The 14,832-nt window shown below is 43.2% G+C and overlaps 1 protein-coding gene across 3 annotated transcripts in view; it reads right to left on the bottom strand.

Annotated features, from left to right (window-relative positions):
• LOC117237596 (proton-coupled amino acid transporter-like protein pathetic) overlaps positions 1-14,832 on the bottom strand; it is a 34,197-nt gene that overhangs the window by 12,068 nt on the left and 7,297 nt on the right. Inside the window, exons 1-2 of one of the 3 annotated variants that reach the window (XM_033501727.1) lie at positions 3,121-3,982; positions 1,207-1,292 (exon numbers count right to left, since the gene is read on the bottom strand). In XM_033501727.1, the coding sequence (XP_033357618.1) occupies positions 1,207-1,292; positions 3,121-3,198 (164 nt within the window). In that variant the 5' untranslated portion in view covers positions 3,199-3,982. Of the gene's footprint in view, positions 1-1,206; positions 1,293-3,087; positions 3,983-14,832 lie in introns of those variants that run through there. The other 2 variants (XM_033501726.1, XM_033501728.1) reach the window with 2 other exon arrangements.

The raw sequence follows: 14,832 nt of genomic DNA, 5'->3' as shown, positions 1-14,832 counted from the left end.
TGAATTCGTCATTGAGTCCGCCATTGTTTAACAAGGTACATAAATGATAATTAGGATCGTATCGTTCAGAATGTTGCCAGCTTACTCAACCCTTTCTTTCAAAAGATATTCGAACGTTAATCGATTCGAAAGTAAAATTTACTTTGCGTTTTAAGTATACCGTAGTTATAGCATCTTCATCGTGTGCTGCCAAAACTCTTGTTACGATTCTAATGATGATCTCGCTAACGACCGCTATACAGATACATATGTATACTCGTATTACGCATTCGTGAAATGGAAACACGTTACACCAGCACTTACGGTGTCCAACACATTGTGCGTATCAGCTCCGATACTCTTCGATGATAACCTATTTTTTATTCCAAATTATAAAAATACTATCACGACGTTAGATCGATGTTATTCGGCGGTGCCTGTAAATACTTGAAACAATCTACGATATTCCCAAGGTAAACAACGATACGTTGAGAAGATATCGCTACGCATGCGATAACGTTCGAACATAAAATTAACGATATTCGTTCGTTCATTCAAAAAAAAAAAGAAGAGGAAAAATACTTCAGACTTCTAAGATTGCACAAAACGAGGTGGCCTTTGGTTCTGGATTTAAACGGGTTATGGAGACGAAGCAGAAAAATGATAAAAACAGGAAAGTAAAACCAAGAGAAAAGTAAAATTGTCAAACGTACGAGTACATGGCAGGCACGCTAAATAAAAACGGAAGCGCGTTTCTGCACAAACCAGCGATAACAGAATCGTCACGATTCAGCAGTCGATTGTCAAGCATCCCTGGTGCCAGGCTACGCTACGAATTCTACGTCAGCGATCACAGGCGGTATGCACGAATTAGTTGTGAAGTTATTTCTATATATTATGGAATATCGTATTAAATAAATAAATAAATAAATAATAAATAAATAAATATATATATATGTATGTATATATATATATACACGTATGTATCTATGTATAATAATAAATTATATCACAGAGAGCACAGAGAATGAGAGAATACACATATATACGATATAATGCACAATATATGATCCTCGGGTTGTCACTCACGTTTGCTTGAGCACGGAGCATTTGAGTTTGGCAAGAAAGCAATGGTGATGATTGGTCGTGGTAGCAGATAGTGAATCGCTCGACTATCGTTGAACCGTTCGTTCGCGTTGGTTTCGTAAACCAAGTTTTCGCACTTACTTGACAAGAACCGTGTCTGACAGTTCTGTTTTCACACCGTGCTTCTTTGGGTCGTATTCCGCTATCATTGGGCGCATTGGCGTTCTCTGCAACGAATCAGACATTTATTTAAAAAACGATTCTTCCACGGTATCTTACGTATTTGCATAGAGAGGATTCGATAAGACGATCGCACAAAATCATTGTTCACGATACACGAACAAGAGGATTCGTCGATTTCAAAGTTATTTGACAACGCGAAACATCGTCTCGAGTGTTTCGACCCGATTTCTAAAGTTTGGAGGAAAACGACAAAGCGTAGCCATGTTCGCCGAAACGGAAGCGTGTTCGGTAGTGGGAATTATCTGTGCTTTTACGTAACCAACAAATTACTCACCTTACGTAGTTGGTTCGATAACAATGGAATCGCGGATAAAGGGTAATTACCATTGTATCGTGGAAACGTAAAATTGCCACGTCTTGGCCGAGTTGTCGTTTCGTTTTGCGCATAAGTAATAGGACTGTCGTTCGTGAATAGGATAGTGAAAAATAGGAAATGTAAATGAAATTAACTGGCTCGGTTCTAAACACGCGAAGAGAAATTTTCCGATCTTGACAATGAGACTACGAATAGAGAACGTTATAAATAATCACGAGCAAGAACTTTTGCTCGGGTGAGAGATAACGCGAGGAACTGAGCGGAATAAAATCGTTGTACTTGAGTTTTAACAGAGATTCGAGAACATTGCGTTTTCTACCGGATTCCTCGGTTCCACGCGACACGGTTTGTTTCCCTGTTTCCCGACGAAACTTTGATTTTCTATTACGATCCGTTAAGTGGGTCGTTTCTCGATTATAAACGTCTCCCAGGCGTGCATTTAAAAATAAATGAAAACGAAGTAACTCGCCTTGTCCGCGACAAACGCCAACTAAAACGTGGAAGAACTTGAAATTCGCGTTCCCGATAAAATAGATGTTACTGGTGCTAACGCGTGTTACGTAAATCGCAACTTTATCGAGCAACCGGTATCGGTAACCTTTATCGATACCGTGTAGCAAGGCGGTCGATCGAACGAGATAAGCGCTCCCTTTGTAGATAGATAGCTTTAATGTCGGCAGATAAGCCGACCAGTTTACAAACAAGCGTTTCCAAGTTGCACGATCGGATAGTATCGGAAACTTTGTTGCGACCAAATAGATGGCCGTCAAACACCGAGTTTAACTTTAAGATATGCACGCATACGTAATACCGAAATATACATACGTGACAGTTTAGATAAGATAATGTCCAACAATTTGTTGGAAATCGACGTACGACTTTGAAAGTGAATTCAACAACTTTTAGGAAAATTTTTCTTCTGCTTTTACGCAAACGATTACTCGATACGCGAGAACGCGTATAAACGTTGTTTGCAGGGAAACGATCGAAGAGAAACGAGAAGAAGCGAATTTATCGACGTTCCGTGGCATAAGTGACGAAGCAACAAACCTCGAACGATATCGTTTGCGCGATCTAGAATACATCCGATTCCGTACAAAAGGTGCGATATATATCGTCTGGCGCGTCAAGCAGTTGCTAGTATACACGGAAATCTGTGTTTAGTTGGCGCCTGTACGAAGCCAGACACCGATATACGTAATTCGTGGTCTGCCTCTACAACTTGTTCGAACGAAGCTCCTGTTGCTCGATTTTTATCTGTCGCCCGGTAACCCACGGTAACACCTATCGTTTGATAACGCCGTATCGCTGTTATTCGAGTTAGAGCCGCGAATAGTTACTCGTCGGCTTCGCGTAGGTAGATAGACGTTGCTTTACCGTCGAGCCAATATCGTTTCAAACGAACGTTTTAAACGAATGCGGTTAATCACTTTGATATCCACGATGAAACAAAGGGGACAAACCAGGTTCGAATCAAGTTGCTCGCTTCTATTCACCCTGATGTAAGAACGATCGTTGGCTGTCGAGGACAAGGAGCTCATCTCTACGTCGTGCACGCTGTCCGTGTTCCCCATTGTTCAGTTGGTCGAACGCGTCGCCTTCGACATTCCTCCCGACTACTGTTCGCCTTCTTTCCTCCACCGGTTTCTTTCAACCCTCTGAGATCGTTTGCCGAGCACGGCTGCCAGTCGTGCGTGTGCCACGTGTTTTATTTATCTTCCATTGGTGCCAAACACCGATGCCGTGTACGCCAGAGCGCGCCGTTTCGGACGAGATCCGAATTGTCCCAATTCGCTGGCAGCCGCAGCTGTCGACGTTACTCGTCCAAATAAAATCGCGGGGGACAACAGCTCGGACGTACGATCTTCGCGGAATATCACCAAGTATCACCAAAGAACCAACTCCTGTCACCTTTGCACGAGGCTTTGACAAAAGTAATCGTTGCGTGGTCGATGCGCCGTTGACGAAACTGCCGAAACATCGCAGTAACGCAATCGCGAAAACGCTATCTTCGCTTTTTCACTGCGAGTAAAACCAGATCGGGAAAGGAAGATCTATCTTGAGATCTCCCCACTCGAAAGATAGGCTCGAGAGGAGGAAGAACGCGAAACAAGTCCAGCCGGAAAATCGGAGCAACTCGAGGCGGTTTCCCGTCGAAACGGACAACGCATCTCCGGCACGATTCCTCCGGGTGAACTATGCTCGTGTTCGTCTTCTCTAGCGACTCTATCTATGGCACAGCGAGTGCCGCGGCGCAGAAAATCGCGGATCGCTGCCAAATCTTTCGGCAATGTTCCGAGGACGGGCTCCTTATATACCAAACGGCTACGAAAATAGGAAGAGCAAATAGACGTCGTAGCAGTCTCACGTGAGCAACTCGTCTCGCTCTTTCCCCGTGTTCCACTCTGTCTCACCGCTAACCAAGCTTAACAGAACACCTCTGTTTGAATTATGCGACAAATGGACACGTTCGCGTCACCTACGTCCACGACGGCCACGGAATTAGACAACGTTCTAACGATCGCACGTGACTTTCCTTCGAATCGATATGGAATCCCCGTTTTCACGACCGTCTCTTTCTCTCTCTTTCTCTCTCTTTCTCTCTCTCTCTCTCTCTCTCTCTATCTATCTATCTATCTATCTCTATCTATCTATCTCTCTCTGTAGTTTGGTCGAATAGAGTTTTCACGACGATATTTGCAAACTCGAAATATTCCTAGTGCCAAGGTCGCTAAACTCGTTATAATAGCAACTAAGTATCCCTAGTTGAGTGCATAATCGCGAGAACGCGAACCACGTTTCTCCGATTCTTTGCACCTGCGATCTACGATAAATTGGCGTTGAAACGTCTCCAGCGAACAAAATAAATTCACGAGCGCCAGTTTCGTCGGTGGGAATAAAATTGGCAGAGGCGCCTGTCAATTTGTCGATGCGCTCGAGTGTCAAGAACTTTGTCGTCCTGCGTCGTTCGTCGTTCGCTTTAGCCTGTTCGAATCTATTTTAACTCCGGAACGATATAGCGTGTCCTAAAGATACCCGCGAAAACACGCTAGAGTAGCTTTCGCCTCGAGAGCCGTGCATATCCTGTGTAGAAGCGTTGTTCCGAATTGCGATCGGTTGACACGATATGAAAGAAATACATCGCGCCTCGTAAAACGCGATCTCGGACAGTTATGCAACGGCGTTAGAGATTGACAAACGTCGCTTGCCAAGAAACGTGTTAATAAGTTTGTTCAAGACTTCCGTAATATTAGACTCTCCCGTCGCGCACAAACATACGGGTATAACAAGGAATAAATACTACTCGCGATCGATCGATGTTATTGTTTACATATATACATATTATACAAATCATAGAGAGTAGGCGACAGTCACTCGACGCTCAGAAATTTGGGAGAAAACGTTCGTCGACGGATTAGCAGGGAAAGCACCCGCAAGCACGAGCGAAAAAATCTCGATTCAGCAACTCGATCGGTCGATTACTTCTCTCCTTAAAAGGCACTCGATGACTCGAAGGAAATAAGAAAGGAAACGTTTTCTACGCGGCATTATAGGCATATCCTATCGTGAAACGATGGCTATCGCGCGTCTCACCCTTTACACCGGCAGTCTGCCACTTAGTTCGTTTAACGGTGAATAGAACCAGTTGCTGCCGCTGCAAATGGAACGATCACAAATGTCGCTTTACAAATGTTATCCGCGACCGAGAGAGTAGCTCTCCTCTCCACAGAGGAGGATGTCGCGTTTTATTCGTCTAAACCTAAGTAAGGCCAATTTTTCTCTGCTACCTCGCAAACTTCCTTTCATTGCGTGTAGGATACTTCGATCTACTCGGAACAAACGATTTCGCTCTTAAAGTACCTCTATGTATAATAGAAATTAGAATTTTCTACGATTTCCCTTTACTCCGTATCTTTAACTCTGAAACGAGACTTACTTATTTTCGTCGAAATCACGGTGGAAAAATTAGCGAGCGAGCGCCATGTCGGTTTACACCGTAGAAAGCGGCCACGCATCACGAACCTATGGAATTATTTTCATCGAGAGACGAGAATGCTACCTAGGGTTTCGAGATATTCGGAGAAGCTCGTGGCGAGATGCTTCGAAAATAGAATTTTCACCGCGGGTTAGGTCCTCCGCCGACTGTGTTACGGATCGGTCGTTGCTGCTTCGTTTCAGCCGTCTTCGCGACATTCCGTTCAAAGGCATTGCCCGGTTCTCTCGTTAAAACGGATGAAAATTAATCACAGACGCACATTTAAGAATAAAGGAATTTTATCATAGAAGAATCTCGTACCGACCGTTCTTCGATTTTAATCAGAAGTACGAATACGCGTCGACGTTATGGCACGTGATACAGTTTGCAGTACCATTTTCCTACGTTTCAGCATGTCGATTCAGCATGCTACGAATAGCAAAATTACGACGAGAAAGAAACACAAAAGACGTTATAGCTTCTCGTCGAACAAACCATTTTACGGGTTTACGACGTTAAAACGATCCGTACAGATATTTTTGTACTTTGTCCTCGTATCGTAAGACCGCGATTAATACGGTATACTTAAGAGAGAATCCTACGAACATACGTTTCGAGGAAACGCGCGCATTTCAAAGTAAACATGATTTTCTAAATCCAAGAAAACAGTCGTAATTATACGCTTTCTGTTTCAAAAATAATATACGTGTAATTATTCAACGAATTAACGTAGCGATAATAGCGCGGTGCTCTGTTTATTTTCGAACATCGCTAACGATGTGAAAAGTCAGCATCATTATATATATATAACAGTCGGCCGAACTGGTTCGCTATTGAACCGCATCTCGTAAATATTTAACGATGTTATGAAACGCGGTTATAGCTCTTGTGTACCTTTCGAATTCGTAGGTTACGCCGCTCAGCCTCGCGAACCGTTGGCACGTATTGCGAGATTATTTTTTAGTCATGGCGCCACAACGTGATCCACGCGACACGCGAACGTGTCGTTTCGGTACTGCGATGTTTCTTTTTCAAGCGCTATACATTGTTTCCTTTCCGTCTTTACATTCGATTATATCTCTTATTAAGTTGTCAAACCGATATTCCATGCACGCTGGATGCAAAAAGTATCGGCGCATAATACGATAATACTATCTTACAGTGGTACAAAAACGCTACCAAGTAACAACGAAATGATACGGAAATGCTATAATAAATACACGATAAATCGGAAACAATCTACTTCGCAAGTTTTCCGCAATTATTGCTCTTCCGTATATTTAACGCGTCCTCGACCGTATTTTCCAAACAGTCGCGAGACTTTTGAACGCGGTTCGTTCTGCTATTTCGCAGCAGTCTCTCGCACCGATCGAATCGCAAAGTGTAATTAAAACACTCGTTGAATCGTTGCTTCCTCCGTTCGTCCAATCGACGGAAACATAGCCAGAACGTTCGGATAACGTATTTCAATGACTTCGTAAAGACGCACGCTGCGTTGCTGAGCGTATCGCAGAGGGTTTGCAGCGGAGTGTCGTCGAATGGTTCGACGGAGGAGCAGAGAAAATGGCGAAACGAGGCGGACGAGCGAGATATCGAAAGAGGGGTCGCCCCGACGCGGCCTTTTTCCCCGAGTCCTTGAAGGCTAATCAACCATGGTCGTTCCGTCGTTGACGTTAAAGTATGCACGAACAAACACGTCCGCATAAATCGAGATATTATGACAAGCGCGCGAGCATTCGTCGCGTCAACCGTGCATCGATATCGCGCAATTACACAAATTACCGCCACGGGACGACAAACTGGATCAGAGACTTCCTCGTCTTCAATTTCGCGACTTTGATCAGCCTCGGAAGCGTTTGCGGTTGTAGGCAAAAATTCCTTCGTTCTTCTCTTATCTATACCGCAGCAGCGATCTAAAGGACGCTCGGGGACATGGCGCGTGCTAAGAAGTCGCTACATCAGCTTAGAAATCATACGCGACGTATGCTACGGCGCTACCAAAGTCAAACATCGTTTCTCGAGAACGTTTATCTAACGGCGATAAACGTTAAGCAAGTTCCCGATTAAGTGTACAACGTCGCGCCGTCTTTATTAGTCACGCATTCGCAACGAAAGGGATACCGATTCAGTGGCTTTGATTTACGATAACGATTCGATAACGACACAGTCGCGATCCAACTGTAATAATATTTCCGTATTGTCATTCGGGTCGTGGTTCGACTATCCAAAGCTGAAACTATCAAAATCTCGATCGAATTTTCGGATAAAGATCAACACCCGTTTAGACTACGAATTAGAAAAAGGAGCATACGGACGAACGATAGCCAATAATCGTCCGTCATGGACAAGCTGCGAAATATTGAACGTATTTATCCAGCGACCAATGACCGATCTTTCAGCAGCAATTAGAAGCGTGGCGTGACTTAGGGAGAAAAGAAACGGTCGATGCATCGTATACGAATGTAAGGAACGACGATCGAGGTCAAACGTCGATGAAGCGATTCGTTCCTCCTCGAACGATCGATTCTCGCACGATCAAACAGAAGTGGAATAATAAACCTGTCGCTATCTGACCGTTCGTTTCGCCGAACGAGATTGCGCGCGCGCGTGATCCAAGGTGTCGTCGGTTGCTGATTCGGTGTTAATTTCGAGGTCTACGATTCGGGGCGGATCGTTCGCTGAATCAGCCTGATTCAATGACGAGTCGTTCGCTGGCACATGCGCACGCGTGCTTCTTTTAATACGAGAATCAACCGCGGCCAGCGCAATAACAAATTAACAAATCTGAGAGTAACGTCACATCCTCATCTCGGGTCCGACGCGCGATCATGGATCACGCGTGGGATGGCTGCGCACTGTGCACGCTCTTGCTCCTTCTGCCTCTGAATTACCGGTTACACCGCGCGGATACACGATGAATCGCTGCTATGCCACTGCGGTGCTCCTGCTCCGTAACAGCATTGACCTTCTTGATTCGATCGCGCGCTTTTGGCCAGACGCGAACGCAACATCGTGACCTTACACCCTCGTTCATAAGCGTTAGGACGCACACGTTTCGTCTTTATACGGCCATTTACCAAGGTATTCGCACATTCCTACGAGTTCTTTGACGGTCGAATTTCTGTGCCAAGTGTACGAATACTTTCGTTAACCGTCGTACAAGCTTATCGGCCAAAAATTATCAAAGAAACGATCGACCGATCGAAATTTTCCGCTAGTCGGCTGTTCGCCATTTACGTAGAACGACTACGAGTACGTATAACAGGAATTCAAGAAACGTAGATTACGTGGAAACCGTTGCATAAATTAATCGTACATCTAGTCGTCTTAGACGATCGTAAATATTCGGTATTAGCGAATAACGACGCGTGGAAAGTTGACGTTACGAGATTATTCCTCTTCGCGAAAATCGAATCTGTCCATTTCTACTGTTTCGACCAACGTTTCTCTTGACTTTGGTTTAACCAGCTGAATTGAAAGTAAAAAGTTAACGAGCGTATTAATAAGTGGATCGATTATGACCTCGTACCGACGTTTTAATTTAGGCCAATCGTGGCGACTGTTATCAACGACCACAGGATCGCAAAATGAAAAATAAACCGATGAATTTTTGCCAATGCAAACCTATTAGGAGTCCTTAAATCTTTAAAGTCTCTGTTTAAAAGCAAATCTATTAGCAGTCTATTTCTCGTAGATGAACGTTTCGACCAAAGATTCCAGAGTTACGCAACGCGTCCTTGCGATGCGTTTGCAATAAAAATGACATATTTGTACAGTATGACGTATGTGAAATTTTTAGTACAAAAGTGACAAAAGTATGCGTGACATTCTTATTAAAATAAGGGATTTCGCAATACTGCGAACACTTGTCACAAGATCGATCTTGTAAATTGCGGAGAACGCGATTATAACATCGTTGTGACACGCGCAAGTTTACATACGGAACGATGACATTCACTTTTATCTTTCGCGGTACGAGGTGCTTATCTAATCTCGACTAAACCGCACGAATGTGCGTTCAACGTCTATAAATCATCCGTCGCTTCTCGTAAAATCGCAAAGCCATTTTTAAGGGAATAACGAAAAAAGTTTCATTCGCAAAAGCAAGAATTCTCGTTGAAACTTTCGGGAACCAAAAATACGCAAGATCTTTAACATCTTGCCGATATGTAAACTTTAATTTAAATCGTACGCTTGTTTAATCCGCTGTTTGCGCAATTATTACGAAATGATATCTCGCGAATCCAGGGATAAATCTCGAAGCTACTGAAAATGCAGGAACAACTACTCGATTCCGAATCGTTTCGATATTATTCGTTCGCTATTGGTTTAGCTATTTATTGAAAATGACATTCTTTTAAATATCTGCTGCTTGGACGATTTTCGCAGAACGCGGCCTTAACGATGAAAAAGTTCGATTCGACCATGAATGTCGTCGCACTTATAAATTCTAGTTACGAGAAACGTAATTTTTAAAAATAGTCCAAAGTCTTGCTATGAAACTCGCGACGATGGATATCGTTCCAAAAGCGACCATCTTCGCTCTATCTAGAGCTTAATTACAAAACCGTGATCGACTACGCGATTCTTTGCGCAACCAGCATTTATATAGCACTTGATAGTCACGCATCCGATAAATTCATACAATCCACTTTGCAATCGATCTGTCTGGCCTGCAACTCCTTTCCTTCGAGTGTGGGACGCGTAAACGTATCGTTAAGTTTATCCACGTAAAATGCGTTCGCTTTATCGGATAAAGGTACGTCTATACGAGTTTCTATCGCGGCAAGGATATCGACCGTATTTCCCTCGGTGAATTTATCGATCAATCGCACGTAGAATGGCGCAATCGCTATCGTTATCTGATACGCGGCAGGAACTTTTTATCGGCGCGAAAAAACGCTCTAAATAAATGGTCGAACGGTGTCTGGACTGGTACTTGATACGCGAATCTCGACTCTTTTTTTCTCGATTTTGCGCGACGATCGACTATGCGTAAAATATACCGTCGATATGAAATAATAGCGCGTTGATCGACGCGGTCGATTACGCGCGGCGAAACAGCAACTGGTCGAAAATCAGTCAACGTACTGCCAAATATTTATCGCGTTCTAGAAACGTATTTTTCCTCTATTTTAAAAGATTTTAACGATTAAATTAAATTGCGACATTAAATTGCAAAATCGGCGGAATCTAAATCCGTGTTTCTTTGCACAGCGAGGGCAATTTCTCTTTTCTACCTTTCTAACGTTTTATCAGACTGCATAGCGAATAAGAGAGATTGGAAAATATATGCCTGTTCTAATTCCTTAAACGTAAGAGATGCGATCAATTTCTATACGAAACGTTTGAAGAAACAGAGATTGAACAGAGATGACCGGTACGTTCTAACAATCGTAAGATTTTCTTCGAACCAAACGAAAACCTTTGGAAAAGGACGCTCTATCGTTCAACGAACACGCAAAGCTGCAACGATAGAGCGTGTAAAGCGTGCGGGATTTGGTTGGCAACGCGATCGACGATATTTATGGAGTCACCCTATACATAAATCGGGCGTGCATGCAAGGATAGCCAAATGCAGTCTCGAGACACGTTCACGTGATTTCTAGTTCTAGGAGAGCAGTGAACTCGACGATCGAACGCCAGATCGTGCGGCCGGCCGGCGACGGACAACGAATACAGAGGCGACGCACGCGTGACGCGACGGTCTGACGCGCGCGCCGCTTCTACTTTGCTATTCTCGACTGCCTTCGCCGCTGAATCGCGTGCACCGCGAGCGTCGAGACGCGAACGCGTCCGTAAACTGGTTAGCATTGACCTTTTTAATTTGATTACAACGCCAGATAAATCCGACAGAAGCGAACCGTTTCTATCGCGATTGCATCGTGTCCTGAGAACTCGGGACTAGGGATACAGCCGCGTATCGTCCGATTAACGACGCTTCCAATTCCAATGATCGATTCATCGAGCTGCAGATCACCCATTCCGCGCTTTATCTCCTTTTTATCGAGCTAGATTCGTTTTTACATCGAGCATACATGCACATTTGTATATAGTCTTTGAAGATCGAGCCTCTCGCGCGCCATGCCCGATTAATTCCACTTTTTCCAAGTTTCTCGATTCCGTCACCTATTCGATTATGATCGCGAATAAGCGTGGATTCGCAGGAAGATCGTAGTAACGTTCTTTGCGTTTCGCCTTACGCAGTTAGTCGATCGAACAGCTCTATCGACGATTACCATTTTTCGATACTTTAATTCCAAGTAGTTACAGTCGGATCGAAATAATCCTCCTGGTGCTGATCTCCATCTAGATTCCGAAGTACTCTGATAAGAAGTTCATGATCCATAACGCTTAACGAGTCGTGTAACTGGTTTCGAAGCATAATTGTACAAGTATTTCCATATAGCGTTTAAAGTGCTGGTAATAAGAATTAACGGACGGTTACATAATCACGACGCATGAACAATATAATTACGAATTGCATAGGTCGTCGATGATTCATGACGAATTACGTACCATGGTGTTTCATCAATGACCCACTACGAGGTTCGTATTATGCATCGCACGAAATCATTGACCACCTACGGTGGCCTCTTTGTTTCGCGTCGCGTGGGCATACGCTGTTCACAGCACCCATCCTAGGTATATATTTCATTTTTTGCCGAGTAGATCGTGCGTAATCTGTGATTTCGACACAATGACAAAGCAATGGTCGCGAATATTTCACAGCAGATCGGACATCCACCGTACAATTTTTATATCCTCGCCAGACGCAAAACCGCGAATGTCTATGATTCTTTCTTGATAGAGATGTTTCGCTTCCTCTTGCTAGGGAGTACCTTTTTTAGTTTACTTTACATTTCTTCAAATTTCAGAAATTCTATCGTTACAATTCAAAGGAACAATCGCGCAAGAAACGTTTTAACGAGCACAAAGTAAAACATAGTAGTACGTTCGTAGACACCTTTACGATTTTTAGCCCGCTAATTACCTTTTATCGATTCTACTTTGATAATACTTTGATTCTACTTTGATAATAGTATAATGGGTTTTCGGTCTATCCGAAATATTCCAATTCCGTAACACAAGATGTATCTAGCGAGTGTAAGACTGCTCGTCTCGCTATGTTCACCGTGCGATTCTATACGTACGTATGTGCGACACGTGTTCCGCGTATCGTGCCTCGCATGGAAGTCTACAAACTCCAAACTCTAGACGTATACTCGCGTGACTTCTACTGCTTGAGACCAGTGAACTCGCCCTGGTCGACGATCGAACTCGGTAACTCGCCCCTCCTTCCACTAGCGATGCCTATGCGGCGATATTCCACCCTTTGCAAACACGACCACGCGTAGGTGTACCGGTACTGTTATGTTAATATACCTTCCTCCATGCTTTGCAGAACTGGAGAGACGCGATTGTTTCCACCAGTGCCGCCCAACTTTTCTCCCAAACGAAACCACCCCCGAAGACTTGGTCTCCCTAACCTAGGATATTGCTATATCGATCGTAGAATATCAGCGAATCTGTGTATAAATTTGAACTTTTACCAATAAAGAAATGCAATCTAAATAGATATTTTACATCGAGTATTTTGCATAGTCTTGCGATTGTGTATGTCTAGTTACCGTATTTTATGTATCTTTTTCGAAGAAAGACAAAAAAGAAAGAAATTCTCGATACGAAAACGAAACCGACCAGGACCGAATTTAGGAAATCCGGTTAAAAATTAAAGACAAAAGCGCGGAAATGTTCATTTGAGAACCTCTCCGTTCGAGAGTACGGTGAAGTTTTTACCGACATCGCACATCATTCTTTACGCGTCAGCCAACACGCGTAGATATATACGAAGATGTAACGCTATCCAAATTTAGCATTCGAGCATTAGTGCGTTTAATTTTTGATTTATCATCGTATATGTTAATTTAGGCGCTCTTTTTCGGTACGCTAAAAAATTCCTTATACTACACGTAATTCTGTTCTTATTTTCGATAATATAGCGTACTGGTTACGTAATTCTAACTCGATACAAACAAGTCTCGATACGTCGTTTTTCGAACAGATGGATCATTCCTGCTATTATATGCACACGGACGGATCTACTTCCTGTACACGACGTTCTCCGCGATACTAGACCGCATAACGCGCGATAAAAGGGTATTGTAAACATCGTGACTATATATGGATCGGCCTTTAAATCCTTTTTCGATAATGTTACGTTTTGAATTTATTTTCTATGGATTTTCGAACGACCAACGACTGTCTCCGCAATTTCTGTCTCTCTAAGAAAGCGAGAAAATCTTCCGCTAACGAACGAAACACGCACTTGCGCGTCTACTGATTTCTCCGTACTTCAATGAAATTATACACGTGACTGGCGACTAAACACGCACACAGCTGGATGAATCATCTGGCGCCGTGGAAAATTTATATTAGAAGCACCGGTTCTTATCTAACCTTAGCCTGCACACACGACACGAGTAAATACATTTATACGTAGGTGCGTTGTAGCGAGACTTTGTCTCGATTTGCGTCGTGTGAGTTACTCACGAGCCACGAATGGCTAATACGAGTAAGATCCAACGCATCTTGTTCTCGACGATATTCATCTTTCGATAAATCGATAAGTACAGCGGTGTATGTCAAGATGCGCGATAGAGTCGCTTTGCGTAAGAAATTATCCCTATTGTAGATTTTGCAAAAATTCATGTCACAAATTCGTTTGTTCGTTCGGATATAAGCTGGTATACCGGAACTACTTTATGGTAAAGTATACCGGAAGCGAACGTTCTTAACGAGTCTTTTATCGTTCGATATCAAGACGAACGAGTGAAACTGGTTCGCCAAAGACTCGTTGCAATTACAAAGCAATTTCTCTCTTAATACACGATTATGTTTTCGTTAGGATATCCAAGAGAAATGCTGCGTAGGTCACCGGCGATTCATAATGTACAAGCGAACTTTCTTTTTAACGAACCTCCATCTTCCGTTCTATACCAACGTCGAACGAGAGAAAACAAACGTGATATTAACTGTTAAAATACGATCCACTGGCTTGATTCTCAAGATCTCGTCGTAAATATTCTCACGATACGAACCATATTGGAAAAAATGTTTAAATATCGAATGTACGAAGCGAATTGCGCGATAAAGATAAAGTGGTCTGTTCTTTTCTAAAAAAAAAAAGACGAACGCAATTCTTTGAAATCATCTTAGAAGAAAAAAGGAG

Source organism: Bombus vosnesenskii, unplaced genomic scaffold, assembly GCF_011952255.1.
Source record: "Bombus vosnesenskii isolate JDL3184/JDL3185 unplaced genomic scaffold, Bvos_JDL3184-5_v1.1 scf7180000013383, whole genome shotgun sequence".
Lineage (NCBI taxonomy): Eukaryota > Metazoa > Arthropoda > Insecta > Hymenoptera > Apidae > Bombus > Bombus vosnesenskii.
Note: the sequence above shows the minus strand (reverse complement) of the source record. Positions and strands in the feature narration are given on the sequence as shown.